Genomic DNA, 22,039 nt, shown 5'->3' with positions numbered 1-22,039 from the left:
TTGACAGTGAGCTGCTTATCACAGGAGGGAAAATCAAACAGCTGCAGTCTCGATTTATGTTGTTAGTGAGTTGTTTAATGCTTAGAATTTCTTGACACCATATAATTTGAAAAGTGCAAAAAGGTACAGAATCAAGTAGCGTGCGTGACGTTTCGACCCTTTTATAGGTCTTTTTCAAACGACGCTGAAAAATAAATGGACATACTGTATATCAGTAACATAGTATATATGGTGTGACGTCAAATAAAATAGAGACCAATAAAACATGTACAGGAAAATTAATACAGAAAAATAATATACTTTTGACAATATTAAATGACCATACATAAGTTTACTGGGAAAAGTTAGTTGGGGAGGATGGGGGAAGAAAGGAGCTTGCAGAAAATGAATCGTATAGTACTGAACTAGCTGTAGATTCAGTGTGGCCCATGCAGTAATTGTATGAAGGTTAAGTGCTATGGGTGAGCTGAAATGATAAGATTAGGGAAAAAAAGGGGGGATAAATGGCTTAAGGAAGATTGTGCCATACAATGCATACACGTAGTTATGTCCCCAGCTCTGTTGGAAAATGTGGGTGTGAGTAGGAGCGTTATTACACTTACCAGTAGACTAGGAAGAGGTGTCCTCGGGCGCATATTGCATCACTAATATGGTGGGGTGAAGACATTGGGGGTAGTGGGTGTTTAAATAGGAGCCTAGCAGTGTATGAGGCCGGAAGTGGCCGCTGTAGAACGGGAGCGAGGCTTGGAGATGTGGCGCATGCGCAGTGGGACTTAGCACTGCTTAATAAGAGGCCACTTATACATAAATATGTATAATAAGGTTGATATTCCAAGAGATGTCTGTATGCAATTTAGACAATTGTTAGGGTCTACTGAAAAAGGAAACAAAATATTGGGAACTGCAGTTATATGTTTCCGAATCTATAATGCAGAATCCTCTGTCTGAGTACTGCATAGGCAGTTGTGCATTAGTTAGGACTAGAGATGGTCAAATTTATTTCAGTGCAATTGAATTCTACTTAAATTTAAAAAAAATATATAATTCTGATGAATACTTTTTTTATTTAATTCACTCCATGCAAATTGAGTAAAATGGCAGCCAGCTGCAGCCACCATTTTGTTGAACAGTGGAGGATCGGCAAAAGATAAAAAGAAGAAAAAACATTTTCACTTTATTGCTCACTTCTCTAGCCTCCCCACTATTCCCTGTCCACTGTACAATCCAACAGTGGTTGCATCTCTGGCTCAATGTCCACTCTAGACCAGGGGACAAACAGGTCTCAGCATTCACTGGACATGCTCTAGGGCAGATGTCTCAAACTACATTCCTCAAGGGCCGCAAACAGGTCATGTTTTCAGTATTTCCTTGTATTGCACAGGTGATCATTTAATCACCTGCACAGATAATGATTCCAGCACCTTGTGCAATGCAAAGGAAATCTTGAAAACAAGCATGGTCTGAGGCCCTCGAGGAATGCAGTTTGAGACACCTGTTCTAGGGCCTACTTACAGCTAGAAGTCCTCACCTAGAGTGAACACAAGGCCACAACCTCGCTGCACATGCTCTGGAGCCTGCTCAAGGCTCTTAATCATGGTGTAGCTGAAGATGCAACTCAGTAGAGGTGCATAGGACCGAACAGTGGGCAGGGAGCAGCCATAAAACATGAGTGGTTAGGTCAGTATGATTTTTTTAACCTTTTGCTGGCTGCTTACCTCTTCAGTCAATCTTTCTGCTCCCTGTTCGATGTCCAGTCTTGTATGCGTCAGACGCATTGCATCTCCAGCACAGTATTCACTCTAGGCTTAGAGTAAATTGTCTTGCCATTCCGGTAGCATGCTGTCCAGTCCTCGACACCTTTTTCCTCGTTACTCCATCATGCACATCTTCTGTAATTTTTAATAAAGTAACCAGAGATTTGAGTCTCAGTGATGACAGTACACGCATGCATAATGAAGTTCCAAGCCTAATGGAAAGGTGAAAGCCATGGTGTCAAAGTGAAGATATCTGTAGAGGGTGCATGTGATGGGGAAAAGAAAAGAAGAGGTGCGGAGGATTAGATGGCAAGTTGCAGTGACAGCTGAACAGGTGTGCCTTGAGATAATCATTTTTTTTTTAACCATTTGCCCAACTCTCTATGATTCAGCAAAATGGTGGTTGGCTGCATTCCCTTTTTGCTGAATTTTAGAGGGTCAGGCAAACGGTTAAAATAAATGAAAATTGTGCAGATCGAATTGTGAACATTTCTGGCTCTGACCCAGCTACTGGACAAGTCTTCTTGCCAGCTCGCCCCACCGAACGGTATCTAACTTTGCCTAGGGGTCCCTATTAAGTACATAAGGGGACTATTAAAGGCAGTAAAGAGAAAAAAAATAGTTCTTAAAAATATGGAAAAAAACACAAATTTCAAATCATCCCCTTTTGCACCAATAAAAATAAAACAATTAAAAGTAAATACACATATTTAATATCGCTGCATTCGCACAAGCTCGACTTCTCAAATAAATTGATCCGATTGGTAAACTGCGCAATGAAATAAAATCAGAATGTCAGAATTTCATTTTTATGGTCCCTGCAACATTACAATAAAATGCAATAAGAGACGATCAAGACATCATATCTATCCCAAAATAGTATCAGTAAAAAAGTCAGCTCATGATGCAAAAAAATAAGCCCTTACTCAGCCCCATTTTCAGGAAAATAAAAATGTTTTGGATCTCAGGAGATGGCAACGAAAGTAGATTTTTTTTTCTTGCAAATTTCAGAATTTTATTTCACCACTTGAGTAAAAAAATATATACATGTTTGTCATCTGCTTACTCATACTGACCTGTAGATTCATATTGACAGGTAAGGTTTACCATATAGTGAACATGGTTAATACAAAGAATAGACAACAATTATTTATTTTCACTTTTTTTGCAATTTCAATGCACTTGGAATAATTTTCCCACTTTAAAGTATATCACGATAAAATGAATGATGTCAGTCAAAAGTATAACTCATCACACAAAAAACTAGCCCTAATACGACTGCGTGGAAGGAAAAATAAAAATGTTATCGCTCTTGGAAGAATGTAAAGAAAAAATGAAAATGAAAAAATGGAAAAAAGATATTAAAAAAAAAGCTTGAGGGAATGGTGGACAACGCTTCGAAAAGTCCATCAAAATGTTAATTACTTTTTTATTAATAGAAACATTATAGTCATGGTCATAAATTTCATTAAATAGAATTACAGACATACAAGTGCTTATCACAAAATTAGAATATCATCAAAAAGTTAATTTATTTCAGTTCTTCAATACAAAAAGTGAAACTCATTTATTATATAGAGTCATTACAGAGTGATCCATTTCAAGTGTTTATTTATGTTAATGTTGATGATTATGGCTTACAGCCAATGAAAACCTAAAAGTCATTTTCTCAGGAAATCAGAATACTTTATAACACCAGCTTGAAAAATGATTTTAAAATCTCAAATGTTGGCCTACTGAAATGTATGTAATAAATTAACTTTTTGATGATATTCTAATTAAGTTTCTTGTATGTACATATATACATTCATACTGTATAAGTCTTTTAATCAAGGAGCCATTATTGTAAGGAAAGAGGAGGTTGAACTGGTTTTACATCTATTTAAATCTGCATTAGAATTTGCAGATCAAAGTCATTTTTTTACTATTTTTCAATAGTTTGAAGACTGCATATCTTAAGACCATGGTCATACGTTCAGTATTTGGTCAGTATTTTGCATCAGTATTTGTATGCCAAAATTAGGAGTGGAACAATGTTACCGTTCCAACAAAGTGGATGGGATTTACAGAAATCTCCTGCCCACTACGCTTCTTTTTTATGCTGTCTAAACTGACCTGCGGTGCATGTTTCAAAGCCGCATCATGTCAATTTCTCTTGTGGGTACGTTGAGTTTTATGTGCAGATTTTCCCCATAGAATTGCATTGGATGCGAAAATCTGCAGGTGAAGAATGCTTAAAAAATGCATGTAATCCGCAAATACAGTAAGTACGGTATATCAATCAAGTTTTGTCAAAACCAAATAACAAGAACTATCAAAAACAAAGCAGCTTTATAGCGGCAGCTACAGCCTGGGTCATGTGCTGTCGAGTGAGCGGGCAGCGATAGCGCCGCTCACAGGCACAGATGACAACAAGACATGTTTACAAACACACTTCTTTACAAGGTTTAAATCGGTAGGGGTATTATACAATGTAATGGACCACCTCCTTAAAGGGACTGTCACCTGATTTTGGAGGGCCCTGTGTTTGGTCCGATGGGAGGTGTTTTCTCTTGTTTCATTGACCCCTTCCTTTCCCGCTGGCCGCACTATTTTCTTGAATGTGAGTTGGTTTCCTCCGTAGTACACCAATCTTGCTTTGCGCACGTGCAGTATGCTTTTCCCAACTGCGGGCAAAGCCGAAAAGCATTAGTGCGCATACGCCGCCACACTATGTCCCAGAACACAGCAAAATACTTCCAGGACATAGTGCGCCGGCGCATGCGCACTAATGCTTTTCGGCTTTGCCCGCAGTTGGGCAAAGCACACTGTGCGTGCACAAGGCAAGATTGCCTTGCGCACGCATGTACTACGGAGGAAACCAACTCACATTCAAGAAAATAGTGCGGCCAGTGGGAAAGGAAGGGGTGAATGAAACAAGAGAAAACACCGCCCATCGAACAAAACACAGGGCCCGCCAAAATCAGGTGACAGATCTTTTTAAAGTGCAGAGAGAATCTGCAACATCAAAAACTCACCAAAGGCTCATCATGGAAACGTAGCCTAAATGATAGCAGCACCAATATATCTAAAGAGAGGGTAGACAAACTTGGCTTCAGCACTTAGGTTTCTTACTTAACCTATTTAGCCCACCATCACAAGTTCATTATTTGATTAGTTTTTTATTTCAGTACTTGTAAGCCAAAACCAGGAGTGGGTGAAAAATACAGACATGGTGACGTATTTCTATTTTACGTTTCCTGTGATTGTTCCACTCTTGGTTTTAGCATACAAATACTGATGTAAAATACTGACCAAATAATGAACGTGTGAACGCGGCTTTATAGCGACAACATTTTTACCTTTTATATCCCCTTTATAGTGTTTTCATCCAACATCATCCTTGAGCAGCTGGCTTGATTATGTCAATGTAGACATCCATATTGAGCTAAGAAGTTGTAGCATTGTTAGTGGACATCTTATACATCAAACAGTAATTATATTTTTGGTTGAGTAACAGGCTACGTATGGGTATATAGGGAAGACACTGTGCTTAATATTTTAAAAATATTTAGAATTGAGAGTCCTCAATAAAATCTTAATATTTTAATAATTTTTAAGAAAAATTTATTTTTAAGGGTTTCCTTTGTGTACTTTAGACTTGTCAAATGGTCACCCTCAATACTATCTATATATGTTGGACACGTTTGCATAAACACATGAAATTGTCATGAGATTGAAGTCTACTTGCTTCAGCTATCTGCTTTAATTATTTTAATAATTTATTAAAAACTGTCAATGAAAGAAAAACAGTTGAAAAAGCTAACTCATTATTTATGACAGGATATCTAGTAAAGTTATGGTTTAATTTAAATGTTAGTCAAAATCATGTAGAAATGCATCAATCAGGTATGTTAGATCACAAGAAGAGTAGTAACCTGTATGGCCTGTTAATAACTATAAAGATTTCTTATAGGAAATAACGCTTCCAGTTTACTCCTCTAAATGTCACAATATCACTTGTAATGCAAATGGGACCCTAAATGTTGTAGAAGCACCATGTCCAGACATTAAGATTATTACATGCGGTGACGGAATTCAGCCTTTGAAAATTTATGATGAAGATGGATGCTGTTATCACTATGAATGTCCACGTGAGTACCTATATATACCTATAATATCTGTTCTTGTATCTATTGTTGGAAATAGGTATCTGTCATCTATAGTGTTGAGCAATACCTTGCGATATGCAAAGGTATCGGTATCGGATTGGATCGGCCGATATCCAAAAAATATCGGATATCGCCGATACCGATACCCGATACCAATGCATATCAATGGGACACAAAATATCGGAAGGGTTCCCAGGGTCTGAAGGAGAGGAAACTCTCTTTCAGGCCCTGGGATCCATATTCATGTATAAAATAAATAATAAAAATAAAAAATATTGATATACTCACTCCTCCGGCGGCCCCTGCTCTTAGTGGTGCCTCCGTTCCTAAGAATGCAGAGTTAAGGAACTTCGATGACGTCGCGGCTTGTGATTGGTCGCGTGACCACTCATGTAACCGCTCACGCGACCAATCACAAGCCGCGATGTCATCGAAGGTCCTTCACTCCCTGCATTCTTAGGAACGGAGGCACCACTAAGAGCAGGGGCCGCCGGAGGGGTGAGTATATCAATATTTTTTATTTTTATTATTTATTTTTTACATGAATATGGATCCCAGGGCCTGAAGGAGAGTCTCTTCTCCTCCAGACCCTGGGAACCATACGCACCGCGCACTTCCGGTTCCGATTTCCGATATCGCAAAAATATCGGAACTCGGTATCGGAATTCCGATACAGCGAATATCGGCCGATACCCGATATTTGCAGTATCGGAATGCTCAACACTAGTCATCTATTCTCGTTTCTTGTGTGTATATAATTACAAGTATATATTTTTTTAACTACAACAATATACACAATCTCTCCCTCTCGATATCTCATGAAACACTAGAAACAATGGAATGAAACTGAAAAGGAGAAGACACAGATTAGATATTAGAAAAGACTTTTTGACAGTGAGGATGATCAATGAGTGGAACAGGCTGCCACGAGAGGTGGAGACTTCTCCTTCAATGGAAGTCTTAAAACAGAGGCTGGAGAGACGTCTGTCTAAGATGGTTTAGTGACTCCTGCATTGAGCAGGGTGATGGACACGATGACCCCAGAGGTCCCTCCAACTCTACCATTCTATGACTCGATGAGTTATTTAGAGAAAAGACCAGAATACAATATCATCATATGTGCAGACCATCTACAAATACAAATTTCAGGGCTAGTTCACCAGCTCTTCTCTGGCCAGAAAAGAGTGGGTAAACTTTTGTAAATAGGTCCCACAGACTGCAACCTGAAAGTCCTGCCCTGGGAATCATAGTAGAAAAGCACAGGTACACATGCTCATCCTTTATCCCTACTTATCATAGCCAGTTTTCTGTTTTTGGTCTTTTGCTTTTTCCTTCCATTCTTTTTTTAGGTTTTATTTTCACGGCATTAATTGTTTAGCAGATATGACCTGTCAGTCAGTACAATTACAGTGATACCATACTTGTATAGGTTTGCTTTAGTAGTTAAATTAACAACTTTATAAAAGCAAAATTAGTTTGTGTAGACATTTCTGAGACACAAAAAATGTTTTATTTTTCTGTTGCTGGAGCTATGTGAGAAATTGTTTTTTACATGTTGAGTTGCGGTTTTTGGATACTATTTTGGGGATAGATATGGTATATTGATTGCTTCTTATTCATTTATCAGGGGAAACAAGGTGACTGAAAAATGCCTGAATTGGCATTTTGATTTTTTTTTCTTCATGGCACTTGGTGTACAGGTTAATTAAGTTTAAAATGTCATAGATCAAACTTTCCTGGGGCATGGTTATACAAAATACATTTATCATTTTTTCTTAATTTTAAATTGTGAAGTGGTGAGTGAATTGAACATACAGTATATATATATATATATATATATAGCGCCCCCACTGCCGCAGGGCCGAGGGGTACCCGGTACCAGGCCTCTGAGTCTCTGCTCTGGGGTTGTCACGGTGGCTAGACCCGGTCCGTGACCCTGCTGAGGGGCGCACAATAAAAGGTGGTGGTATGGTGCTGATGTTATGGTGCGGTGTAGTGCCGGTCGCGGTCAATAACGAGGACACCAGGTTGCAGTCTATTTACCTCTTTACTGAAGGCTTCTGAGTCCTCAATCCGGAATACGGTTAACAGGGCTGCGCAAGTCCGGCCGGTCCGATGGCACCTCCAGAGTTCCCTTTGCAGGTGGAAATCTGTGCTTACCTTCCTGCGCTTGTGTTGTGGTCCTCCCCTGCTGTGCTTATGGGATAGTCCCCACAACTGTTGTGTCTGTTTCTCGTGTTCCCTCACAACTCGATTCTGATGTTCTCCCTCTACGTCCCCCTGATCTTACGGTTAGGACGCACCCGTATGACGGGGAGGCTCGGAGCTCTTCCGGGACTTTTGCGTCGCCCCACTCCTGTTGTTACCCCCCTGTGTCTTCCTGGGTCTGGGTGAGACAGCCCGCCTGTAACTGACTGTCCTGCCATAGGTTTGAAGTTTGGCTTGGAGCTCTATACTTTCTCGGCATTCCGGCCACCGGTTATGCGCCTCAATAGGATGTTGCCTCGTCTTACAGCACGACTCCTACTGGTATTCCCCTTGTTGCGTTGATCTCATTTCTCACTCAGCACAATAAACCTCGCTTCTTGTCCTTTCTTGGGGTACCGCCGCTATATCGTGCAGGCGCGGTCCCGTAACGTTCTCTCTGGTTGCTAGGCCTCTGTCAGGATCCCACCCCTGACAGGGACCCCTCCGAATCTTCCCCTACAACACCCTCTGCCACAAGGTGTTGCCTGGTTCCAACCCAGTCAGCTTTCTCTTCTAACTTCCTGCCTAACCCCCAGTTTTACCAGATTGTGAGGAGTGGCCTAATAAATAGAACCCTTAGCTCCCCTTTGAGGCCAGACTGTGAAATGTATTGGTGTCTGTGATACCTGGTCAGATGAACTCCTTCAGTGCCATCAGACGTACCATAGCCCCCCTTAGTGGCGGAGCTACAGTACTGCAATGACCAGGACTCTGGGGCGCTGCACTCCCCCCCCGGTTAAATCCAGTACTCCTGGACTGGGAAGAAAACAACAATACATGTCAGCAAAAAGACATACAATTTTGAAAATGCAAGTACAAGTAAACTTTTTAACAGAGCTTCCCTTTATGGGAGGCGAGGACACTTGAACATTACAAACATAGTTAAATACTTTAAATAACATACTATAAATAACTTATTTTACCCAACCGGGTATTCTACTAAGTGCAAAATTTGTGAACAATAATTTAACATTGCCTTTAAGGACGTACTCCCTAAATCCACTAAAGACCTTCTTATAAGACATTATAAGGCTACTCAATGTTTTTTGCATTCTCCTACTTTATGTCTGCAGGACCGCCTGTCCTAACTGCTCCAGACCTACTGCCTCTCCTTTCTGTTACAGGACCGCCCCTTTCCGCCCGAGCCTACTGTCCTTCCACTACTATACACAGTATAGAACATATCATTTTTCTTTCAATTCAAGATCACTGAGCCATCTCTGTATGGCTCCTAGGAGGACTCACTAACTAACCCCGTACGGGTTCACTTCCTGTCCTCGTTCTTCTATCAACATCATTAAACATTTCTTACAATCAACTAGTTAGTTACATTTAACTTTCACATATCAGCATTATTACTTTTTCTTTTAGAGCATCATCATTCTCTAAGTACTATCAATGAACATCCCCTTTAAGAGGGGACCAAGTCTCTATGAGGTAGTGAAACTTCTCAAGCTGCAAGTCCGTACGCAGCAAGGACTCCGGTGCTGGTTCCTAGACCAGTGTCTTCGTAAAGAGTCCTTTCTTTATGTAAAACCAGTAGAGAGCACCTTTAAGAAGGTGCAAACTATTTACAACATCAGTTTTTGAATCATTCACCGTCCATGATTCGGCAGTCTCTTGATAACTGAGGCAACAAGTAGGAAACAAACAAAAACAATAGGGATCCCGGGTCAACAAAGGGATCCCTTTAAGAGTTAACCCTGGACGGGTTTTAGCAAAGCAGCAGAAAAACAATGAACTATGTACATTCAATAAAGCATTCTTGCTTACTCAGTTTGCTTGCGGTGCAGGGGGTGGTCCCTGGTCCCCGGCCGATGCAGTGTCAGTACCAGTGGTTGATCTCTCAGGTGCCGTCAGATCACTCGGTGTCTGGACCTGAAGGCTAACCCTGCTTGCAAGTTCAGTAGCCGCCACAAGGCGGACGGTGGTGAGAGTAACAAGATCTGTCAAGCCCGGATCAGGGACCCCTCCGAATCTTCCCCTACAACACCCTCTGCCACAAGGTGTTGCCTGGTTCCAACCCAGTCAGCTTTCTCTTCTAACTTCCTGCCTAACCCCCAGTTTTACCACATTGTGAGGAGTGGCCTAATAAATAGAACCCTTAGCTCCCCCTGGAGGCCAGACTGTGAAATGTATTGGTGTCTGTGATACCTGGTCAGATGAACTCCTTCAGTGCCATCAGACGTACCATAGCCCCCCTTAGTGGCGGAGCTACAGTACTGCAACAACCAGGACTCTGGGACGCTGCATATACAGTGGTCTACAAGTAGTATTCAACCCCCTGCAGATTTAGCAGGTTTACACATTTGGAATTAACTTGGCATTGTGACATTTGGACTGTATATCAGCCTGGAAGTGTGAAATGCACTGCAGCAAAAAAGAATGTTATTTATTTATTTATTTTTTTAAATTGTGAAATGTTTTTTCAGAGGGTCATTTATTATTCAACCCCTCAACCCCCCAGAATTCTGTTTGGTTCCCCTAAAGTATTAAGAAGTAGTTCAGGCACAAAGAACAATGAGCTTCACATGTTTGGATTAATTATCTCTTTTTCCAGCCTTTTCTGACTATTTAAGACCCTCCCCAATCTTGTGAACAGCACTCAAACATGGTCAACATGGGAAAGACAAAGGAGCATTCCAAGGCCATCAGAGACACGATCGTGGAGGGTCACAAGGCTGGCAAGGGGTACAAAACTCTTTCCAAGGAGTTGGGCCTACCTGTCTCCACTGTTGGGAGCATCATCCGGAAGTGGAAGGCTTATGGAACTACTGTTAGCCTTCCACGGCCTGGACAGCCTTTGAAAGTTCCCTCCCGTGCCGAGGCCAGGCTTGTCCGAAGAGTCAAGGCTAACCCAAGGACAACAAGGAAGGAGCTCCGGGAAGATCTCATGGCAGTGGGGACATTGGTTTCAGTCAATACCATAAGTAACGTACTCCACCACAATGGTCTCCGTTCCAGACGAGCCCGTAAGGTACCTTTACTTTCAAAGCGTCATGTCAAGACTCGTCTACAGTTTGCTCATGATCACTTGGAGGACTCTGAGACTGACTGGTTCAAGGTTCTCTGGTCTGATGAGACCAAGATCGAGATCTTTGGTGCCAACCACACACGTGACGTTTGGAGACTGGATGGCTCTGCATACGACCCCAAGAATACCATCCCTACAGTCAAGCATGGTGGTGGCAGCATCATGCTGTGGGGCTGTTTCTCAGCCAAGGGGCCTGGCCATCTGGTCCGCATCCATGGGAAGATGGATAGCATGGCCTACCTGGAGATTTTGGCCAAGAACCTCCGCTCCTCCATCAAGGATCTTAAAATGGGTCGTCATTTCATCTTCCAACAAGACAACAACCCAAAGCACACAGCCAAGAAAACCAAGGCCTGGTTCAAGAGGCAAAAAATCAAGGTGTTGCAGTGGCCTAGTCAGTCTCCTGACCTTAGCCCAATTGAAAACTTGTGGAAGGAGCTCAAGATTAAAGTCCACATGAGACACCCAAAGAACCTAGATAACTTGGAGAAGATCTGCATGGAGGAGTGGGCCAAGATAACTCCAGAGACCTGTGCCGGCCTGATCAGGTCTTATAAAAGACAATTATTAGCTGTAATTGCAAACAAAGGTTATTCCACAAAATATTAAACCTATGGGTTGAATAATAATTGACCCACACTTTTATGTTTAAAATTTATAAAAATTTAACTGAGCAACAAAACTTTTTGGTTTGTAAGATTTATGCATCTGTTAATAAATCCTGCTCTTGTTTGAAGTTTGAAGGCTCTAACTTATTTGCATCTAGTAAACCTGCTAAATCTGCAGGGGGTTGAATACTACTTTTAGGCACTGTATACATTTTTATAGCGCCATTTATTCCATGGCGCTTTACATGTGAAGAGGGGCAAATATAGACAAATACATTAAACATGAGCAATATATATATATATATATATATATATATATATACTAGACTGTGGCCCGATTCTAACGCATCGGGTATTCTGGAATATGCATGTCCCCGTAGTATATGGACAATGATGATTCCAGAATTCGCGGCAGACTGTGCCCGTCGCTGATTGGTCGAGGCAACCTTTATGACATAATCGTCGCCATGGCAACCATTATGACATCTACGTCGATACTGTGCCCGTCGCTGATTGGTCGAGGCCTGGCGGCCTCGACCAATCAGAGATGCGGAATTTCCATTATGACATCATCGTTGCCATGCTGTGCCCGTCGCTGATTGGTCGAGGCCCGGCGGCCTCGACCAATCAGAGACGCGGGATTTCCAGGACAGACAGACAGACAGACAGACGGAAAAACCCTTAGACAATAATATATATAGATATATATACACTGTGTTCCAAATTATTATGCAAATTGGATTTATCTGTCTTAAAGATTTAATTGTTTTGTTTTTCAAATAAACTCATGGATGGTATTGTGTCTCAGGGCTCAATGAATCACTGAAATCAATCTTAAACACATGTGATATTTAGTTTTCCAGGTGATTCTAATTAAAGGAAAACTATTCAAAAATGATGTTCCACATTATTATGCAGGTCACAGGTTTCATGCAATTTGGGAAATAAAAAGGATCTCTCTGCAGCTGAACAGCGTTAAATAGTGCAATGCCTTGGACAAGGTATGAAAAAATTAGATATTTCACGAAAACTTAAGAGTGATCATCATACTCTGATGAGATTTGTGACTAAAACAGAGCACAGACAGAGTTCATGCAAATAAAGGCATAATGAGGAAGTTTTCTGGCAGACAAATTCATTGGATTAAGAGAGCAGCTGCCAAAATACCATTACAAAGCAGCAAACAGTTATTTGAAGCTGCTGGTGCCTCTGGAGTCCCTCGAACCTCAAGGTGTAAGATCCTTCAAAGGCTTGCTGTGGTGCATAAACCTACTATTCGGCCACTCCTAAACAGTGTTCACAAGCAGAAATGGTTGCAGTGGGCCCAGACATACATGAAGACTAATTTTCAAACAGTCTTGTTTACTGATGAGTGTTGAACAACTTTGGACGGTCCAAATGGATGGAGTAGTGGATGGTTGGTGGATGGCCACCATGTCCCAACAAGGCTGCGACGTCAGCAAGGAGGTGGAGGAGTCATGTTTTGGGCTGGAATCATGGGGAACCAGCTGGTAGGGCCCTTTAAGGTTCCTGAATTTGTGAAAATGACCTCAGCAAAGTAAATAGAGTTTCTGACTGACAACTTTCTTCTATGGTCTAAAAAGCAGAAACGTACCTTCAGGAACAAAATCATCTTCATGCATAACAATGAATACCTCTGAGTAATTGGCTGCTATGGGCATAAAAGGAGATAAACTCATGGTGTGGCCTCCATCTTCCCCAGACCTCAACCCTTTAGAGAACCTTTGGAGTATCATCAAACAAAAGATCTATGAGGGTGGGAGGCAGTTCACATCAAAACAGCAGCTCTGGAAGGCTATTCTGACTTCATGCAAAGAAATACAAGCAGAAACTCTCCATAAACTCACAAGTTCAATGGATGCAAGAATTGTGAAGGTGATATCAATGAAGGGCTCCTATGCTAACATGTAACTTGGCCTGTTAGGATGTTTTGGAGTTAAATAGCTTTTTTGTCCAGTGAATGTGACCTCCTAGTGCTGCAAATTCCACAAATGAGCATTTTCAGTTCTTTAAAACATATCAAATGTTTAGAAATACTACTGTGCCTAATAATTTGGAACAGTGCATTTTGAGTTTTTATTCATTTTGGAGATTATACTGTTATCATTGGGAGGTTTCTTCAATAAAATTTGATGTATACTCTAATGGGTGATGACTTTTATTAGACTGACTGTCATTTGCACTGACCATTTAGGAAAATCCGAGAAAAATGTCTTTTGCACAATAATTTGGAACATAGTGTGTATATATATATATATATATATATATATATATATATATATATATATAATCCCTAATCCCTTTCTACAGACTGTATTCAGCCACTCTCCCTGCTCTTGCAGCTTTCTTTCTCTCCCTACACTAGAAACACAGCATGAAGAGCAAACTCACCAAAAACTTGTCAGATGACAAATGCACTAGCAGGGTGCAGCAGGCCCCCGATAATAAATGCTAAAGCAGCACAGGTGCAAGCTACTGATGAGCGCAAACACCCACTCGTCCAAACATTAGAGGGATTGGCTGCCTAGTAGCAAAAATGCACACAAGTAAGGCCTGCATAAGACAATATTCACACAGATAAATGTGATGCACAGTGTCTGGACAACCTATTGATCACGCCCATAGTATTAGCAGGCTACACTACACTAGATGCAGAATGTATGTGATACAAGCTGCAAACCAAATGTTTAGCCCTTAGAAAGACTGTTTGGTTGATGGTTCAGCTTCAGCATCAGTATCAATACTAAAGGAAATACACAAAACCAAAAAAGAATATATAGAGTGCATCCACTCAATTGTATATCACCTAAAATTATGATGCACAACTACAGTATACATAGAAAATCATAATTTATTAAATAAAAAAATGTATAATTACATTACACAATCCCCAAAACCTATGATAAGGTAATGGTGTATATCGTCAAAGCTCAGGCGAAACTCGCGTCGGGCAGGTGCGGGCTGCCACGGGTTCTCCCACTAGTTAGTATTCCACCTTGATCTCCTCTTTGCACTTCATGGCACTATGACACTTTGTCTTTATAGGAGTATTCCTTTTTGCTTGTAACAGTTGTTTACAATTGGGTGACACTTTTCCTGATATTGGACATTGGCATGTATAATAATTTTTAATGATAATCACCCTATATGCCATTACCTTACCATAGGTTTTGGGGATCATGTAATGGGGGTACTTAATATGAGATATATTGAATATGTTTTATTGTCCATACAATAATAATCTTTGTAATTTACCTATATGGTTTAATTTTTTGCTGTATTATTGTTAAAGGGCACCTGTCACCCCGTTTTTTCAGTATGAGATAAAAATACTGTTAAATAGGGCCTGAGCTGTGCATTACAACAGTGTATTTTGTGGACCCCGATTCCCAACCTATGCTGCCAAAATACGTTACCAAAGTAGCCGTTTTCGCCTGTCAATCAGGCTGGTCTGGTCAAAAGGGCGTGGTGTCTTCCCCCAGATCTTGCTTAGTTTTCCGTTGGTGGCGTAGTGGTTTGCGCATGCCCAAGGTCCCGAATCCACTGCACAGGGGAGTTAAAAGAGCGCGATGTGCACTATTTCATTGGTGATCGGTGGGGGCGGCCATCTTCCTTTGGCCGCGCGTGCGCAGAAGCGGCGCTCTGCTGGCCGCGGCTTCAGGAAAATGGCCGCGGGATGCTGCGCGTGTGCAGATGGAGATCGCGGCGGCCATTTTCCTGAAGCAGAGTTCGCATCTTGGCGGGGAGGAGGGGGCGGAGTTTCTGCCGCACATGCACGGTAGAAAATGGTGGACGCGATGGACAAAAAAACCTTCACTTGAACGTTTTTTCATGCCGACGGTCCACCAAAACACGACGGATCCATTGCACGACGGACATGACGTGTGGCCATCCGTCGCGATCCGTCGCTTAATCAAGTCTACAAGTCTATGGGAAAAATCATTGTGTTCCTGGGGCCCCTGGAGAGCGGTTGCAACAGCTGTTGCTGCCGTTCTCCACGAGAGATCGTCGTGGGACACTCGTGGATTTCTGCGGACAGGGAGTATATTGGTTGTTTGTGTTTTTCCTATTTTTTACAGATGACACTGGCTTCGGGGATCAAAATGACAAGTAATGGTGAGTCTGTAATCTATGTTTAATGTACTGTATGTCTATATGTATGTATTGTATGTAATGTATTAAAGTATTGTATGTAGTATGTATGTATGTATGTAGTATGTATGTAGTATGTATGTAGCATGTATGTAGCATGTAGCATGTATGTAGCATATATGTATGCAGTATGTATGTATGGAGTATGTATGTATGTAGCATGCATGTAGTATGTATGTAGCATGTATGTAGCATGTAGCATGTATGTAGCATATATGTAGCATGTATGTAGCATGTATGGAGTATTTTTTTTTCATTCAACACATTAGCCGGATGATGGGACTACTACGGTCCCATCATTGGCTAATGCGTCAATCACTGTCAGTGTAGCAGGCATCGTCCGATGGGACTTGTAGAGCCCCAGCACGCCGCACAGAGACCCCCCACGCCACACAGAAACCCCCCCACGCCGCACAGAAACCCCCCCATGCCGCACAGAGACCCCCCACGCCGCAAAGAGACCCTTCACGCTGCACAGAGACCCCCCACACCACACAGAAACCCCCCCATGCCGCACAGAGACCCCCCACGCCGCATAGAGCCCGGGCAGCCCACATACAGCCCCGGCATGCCGCATCGAGCCCCGGCACACCGCATAGAGCCTGGGCAGCCCAGATACAGCCCCGCATAGAATGAGATCCCTGGCAGGCCCGCACAGACCCCGCCCGCACACACAGACACTCACAGTGTCCGCCCACGCACCGCCCACACACCGCCCATACTTTCCCCCCCTCCGGAACAGCATATAGAAGGACAGAAAGGGCTTATTTACGTTCCGATATTTGTGTCCCATTGACTTGCATTGGTATCGGGTATCGGTATCGGCGATATCCGATATTTTTTGGATATCGGCCTATCCAATCCGATACCGATACTTTGGAATATCGGAAGGTATCGCTCAACACTAACAGGCACCAAACATGCAGAACGGGGATCGAGCTTAACATCTAGCACCACGCATTGCTCATAACAAGCACATCCACGCACCCAGATACTCAAGTGATATCGGAGTTTCACCTAGCATGTTTGCTCATCCCTCCTATTTAGCTATCTATTTAACCCATATCTATCTATCTATCTATCTATCTATCTATCATTTATTTACCTCATATCTAACTACCTATCTCTATCTTTGCACCTCTTTACACCTAAACAACAGTCATTTGTATTCTGCATTCTATTCTGGTATGTGTCACATGAATTATGCACATGGATGTCATACTGTACATCATCTGTGTGCATGTATGCAGGATGTTTTGGCATCCGTGTTACCGGAAAAAACGGACATGTCTATGTGTGGGTCATACTGACACATGGTCCGTGTGAAACAGAGGCGCAGCCCCATAGATTGTAATGGGTGTGCTTGTGTAAGGGTCTCTAGAACATGTGAAATCTGTCACCACACATACCGGATACATTGACGTGTGAATATGTAATATACAGTATGTCATCTTTAAAACTTTGTTCAAATATGTATATAAACTTTAATCATTTTTACGTATAAAATGTTTTTGTTTTATATATATATTTTCAGATTGTATTGGGCCACAAGGAATAATCAAACAAGTGAGTATTTTAAGGTGGTAAGTCAGGAGACTTACATGAGTTTTACTTTGCTTTTATTTATTTTCCAAGAAAGAGAAAAGACAAACATTGAAGTTTTAAAACTTTTCCTAAATGTTGTGTTTGAGCAAATGTTCTATATTGTATTCTATCACAATATAGATTGGAATAGAGGTGGGTATTTCAGTTTCTAAGCCTCTATTTTCTTACATTTATTAATCTCTATTTTCCGTAAGTGTGAGCCGAGTGTCATTTTACTATGATCTGATTCTCTCACATGCGAGAATTGGATCACAGGAGCGGAGAAGATGGACAACTTAATCTCTTCATCTTCTCCATTCTGTGAGTCAGCTTATATCGGTCTGCACTCCGATGACATCCAGAATGGGTGCCTGCTGTCCTATATACCCTGCCAATCGCAGCACGCAGCCTTTTTTTTCTCATGCCGACTCGTCATGAGAAAATAAATGCTATCTGGCACTGTCCCATAGTTTAACATTGGAGCGAGTGCTATCTGATGAAACATTGGATAGCACTTGTCCGATTTATACGCTGGCTACTCGCCAGTGTGAGCAAGCCCTTATAATGAGGAAAAAAGATTCCTGCTGGTAAAAGTATGATAACATTTAATTAAATTTAAATTAATGTCCTAAATAAGAGCACATGGGTTAGCAAAAATTGGGAAACTTTGTCTCAGTGCTTTTGATTAATGTTAATATAAACATCCTCTCTCTATAGGCACTTTGGGCTCAGTTTATCATTTGCATTTTTAAGTGACTTTTACTTTTCATTTAGTGGTATTTGGTACTTTTTTGTTTTGCTGCAAATTGTTCAAAATGGTGCACACAATTTGACTTTTATGCAAAATCAAAAATGCTCTTTTTTGACCTTTATCTTCTCTGCGCCTTTTTAGAGCATAAAGCTTTACCTATCTTAAACTATCTAGGCATGTACCACAGAACTTTTGTCATGTTGGTGTGGCAACCTGCCTCATAAAAAATATTAAATACAAAAACTGATCAAAATGTATGCACCCTAAAATGCCACCAATTAAGTTGACTACTTGTCGTGTAAGAAAACAAGTGTTCACACAGCTCTTTTTTACGGAAAAATAAAATAAAATGTTTCTCAGAATATGGAGACCAAAGCAAAATTACTTTTTAAATAAAGCAATTTGTTTGTGCAAAAGAAGTAACACTTAAAAATTAATATACATTAAAATGTAAACTTTATTCTGCCGGACAATTTATTGCTAAAATTGTCCTGCAGAATAAAGTTAACATTTTAATTGAAATTTTAATTGAATGTTTAGCACATACCAGTGTTTAAAAAAATCTCCAGAATTGCTTTTTAACTTTAATCTGCCTCTCAAAAACTCTGCCTCACTGAAATAAACAGTGATCAAAATGGTACCTAAAAAAGCCCCTCACACAACTCCCATGGCACAAAAATGAAAACAAAAGATTACTTTTAGGTTATGGTAGTCCCAAAAAAATTATTTATTTAACAACTTACAGACTTTAAACATCTAGGTGATCCAACTCCTATTCTTCAGTGATGCTCTAAAACATCACTGGATGGTAGAGCAATCACACATGATCATGCCCCATAGTAAAGTCACAGATGGTTTGTTACATTATGCTGAACAAGTGCTGTGATTGCAGTAATAGGAAGCACTCATGGTGCATCATTCTCCATACAAAGTGAACATATGATTGCAGTGTATTGGGAGAAGGTAGGAGCTGCCGGGTCCTAGGAGATCCAAACAACTCTGCTATGCAACCAAGAGACGCATTTCCCCTGTAACTGGGGCTAATATACCAGCCCTAGATACAGGGGAAAAAATGTGAAAATAAAAATATATAAATATTAGAATTAACACTGTAAATGTCTTTTATGAGCTTAACTAGGACACAATGTGTCAAATAAATTAAAGAGAGATAAATGAAAAAAATAAATAAAATATATAGCATGTAATAAAAAACGAATTAATAAAATAGCTACTGTAAATCCAAACCGCTGTTACTAACCCCGCCCTCATTAAAAAAGTGTCCAATATATAAAACTAATTGTTACAGAATTGGGAACAAATTTTTATATCAATTTAGTGGTCTTTTGTGATCATATAATAATATGTATGTACAAAAACATGACTATGTGCCTAGTAAGGTATGGGGTAAATACAGTGTATTTATTTTCCAAAATAATAATAATAATAATAATAATAATAATAATAATAATATGTAAATATCTAATATAACAATTTTTTATAAAAATATATACAGTTGGTATTGTGTAATTATATTGACCCACATAATATAGTAAAATGATGAAAATGTTTAAAATGTAAAAAATACATTGTCAGAATTGGTGGCTTTTTATTTTTCTTAGGCAGAGAATAAATTATAATAAAATTATATGTACTTCGATATGGTGCCACTGAGAAATCCAACTCATCCTGCAAATCCCATATATATGGTTTCTGGAATGTGACGATGAGTAAAAAAAAAATAGTTTTGTCATTAAGCTGTAAATAGACCTGAGGGGTTTAGTTTCTGCTGTAATAAAAAATCTACTTGTATTGTCCATGTTCGTGCTTTGCTAACTGATTTTTTTGTTGAGAAATATAGAAACCCCCCAGTGGGAATATATGTAAGTTAACCAATGGAAAATTATTATTATCCCTTGTTGAACTTTTACAGCCTGGTGAGACGTGGATAGACAACTGTCAAGTCTGTCATTGTGACAAATATCTTGCCAACGATGTTATCAAAGCCAGGATTTCTTGCAATCATTGGAAATGTCCACCACTAGATTCCAGTGCGTGTAATAAAGAAGGGCTAAGGCCTTATTTTGCATTGATTGAAGAGGAGCCCTGCTGCCACAAAATTGAATGTAGTATGTACATTTTTGTTCCTATCTAGCTCTAAACAATGAAAGTGTATCAAGGATAGAAGTTATGTATCACCTCAGTACACTCTGCATTAGGCCGGTGTCACACTTAAGTGTGCAAGGCGGAAAACTCGTGCGAGTCTCTAGCATCAATACCCGGCACTACCGGCGGTGGTTCAGACCGAAGCCTTCGGCTGCATAGAAATACATGCAGTCACACACTCTAGTCCCGAGTGCCACTGTCAGTGCCGGCCGGATATTGATGCGAGAGACTCGCGCAAGTTTCTTGCATTGCACACTTAAGTGTGACACCGGCCTTACCTATGATATAGCACATCAGTTTTTCCTATATTGATCATTTCAGATATTTTCATACTCTAATCAACTACATATTCCTCAATATAGACGCAGGATTTTTTGATTTCTAATGCTTTCCATTTTTCTTCCCCTTTTTGTAAGATCCTTAAACAGTTTGTCCACTACTCAAACAACCCCTTCTCAATCACTATGTTTCCAACAATTAAAATAATAACACTTATTCTCACCTCCTGCTATTTCAGCAGTGTCGGCATTGGCTCTCCCAGGTCTCGCCATAATATTATTATGTCACGTGATCTCTGTGGCCAATCAGCGGACTCTTCACTGTCCCCTTTTTAGAATAAATCAAAAAATCTGAAGAAAGTGAGATAACAGCTGCAGCTTTCACTGCCTCCTGAGGTCAATTATGTCTGAAGGGTGGAAGATGACCGTTGATTGGCTGCAGGTATTTTGTGACATAATAATGTTATGCAAGCCCTGGGAGAGCCAGTGCCGACACTGCTGGAACGGCGATGGCATCGGAGGTGAGTATAAGTGTTATTATTAGTGTTGAGCATTCCGATACCGCAAGTATCGGGTATCGGCCGATACTTGCGGGTATCGGAATTCCGATACCGAGATCCGATACTTTTGTGGTATCGGGTATCGGTATCGAAACAACAGTAATGTGTAAAAGAAAGAATTAAAATAAAAAATATTACTATACTCACCTCTCCGACGCAGCCTGGACCTCACCGAGGGAACCGGCAGCGTTCTTTGCTTAAAATGTGCGCGTTTCCTGCCTCCCGTGACGTCACGGCTTGTGATTGGTCGCGGCCACCCATGTGGCCGCGACGCGACCATTCACAGCAAGCCGTGAAGTAATTTTCAGGTCCTGAATGCCTAATTCTAGGCATTCAGTATTTTAAAATTACGTTCCGGCTTGCGATTGGTCGCGTCGCGGTCACATGGGCGACGCGACCAATCACAAGCCATGACGTCACGGGAGGCAGGAACGACGCGACCAATCACAGCAGATTGCAGAAATAGGCATTCAGGACCTGAAATTACGTCACGGCTTGCTGTGATTGGTCGCGTCGCGGTCACATGGGCGGCACGCAACCAATCACAAGCTGTGACGTAATTTTAAAATGCGCATGTGTCCTGCCTCCCGTGACGTCACGGCTTGTGATTGGTCGCGTCGCCCATGTGACCGCGACGCGACCAATCGCAAGCCGGAACGTAATTTTAAAATCCTGAATGCCTAGAATTAGGCTTCCAGGACCTCAAAATTACGTCACGGCTTGCTGTGATTGGTCG

General features: G+C 41.0%; 1 protein-coding gene across 1 annotated transcript in view; it reads left to right on the top strand.

Annotated features, from left to right (window-relative positions):
* The window catches only part of LOC143806868 (mucin-2-like), a 373,557-nt gene that overhangs the window by 295,608 nt on the left and 55,910 nt on the right, over positions 1–22,039 (top strand). The window contains exons 31-33 of the mRNA XM_077287848.1: positions 5,710–5,887; positions 17,502–17,533; positions 20,233–20,428. Coding sequence (XP_077143963.1) covers positions 5,710–5,887; positions 17,502–17,533; positions 20,233–20,428 — 406 coding nt within the window. The remainder of the gene's footprint in view (positions 1–5,709; positions 5,888–17,501; positions 17,534–20,232; positions 20,429–22,039) is intronic.

Source organism: Ranitomeya variabilis, chromosome 2 (genome assembly GCF_051348905.1).
Source record: "Ranitomeya variabilis isolate aRanVar5 chromosome 2, aRanVar5.hap1, whole genome shotgun sequence".
NCBI lineage: Eukaryota > Metazoa > Chordata > Amphibia > Anura > Dendrobatidae > Ranitomeya > Ranitomeya variabilis.
This window is presented reverse-complemented; position numbering and strand designations above follow the sequence as displayed.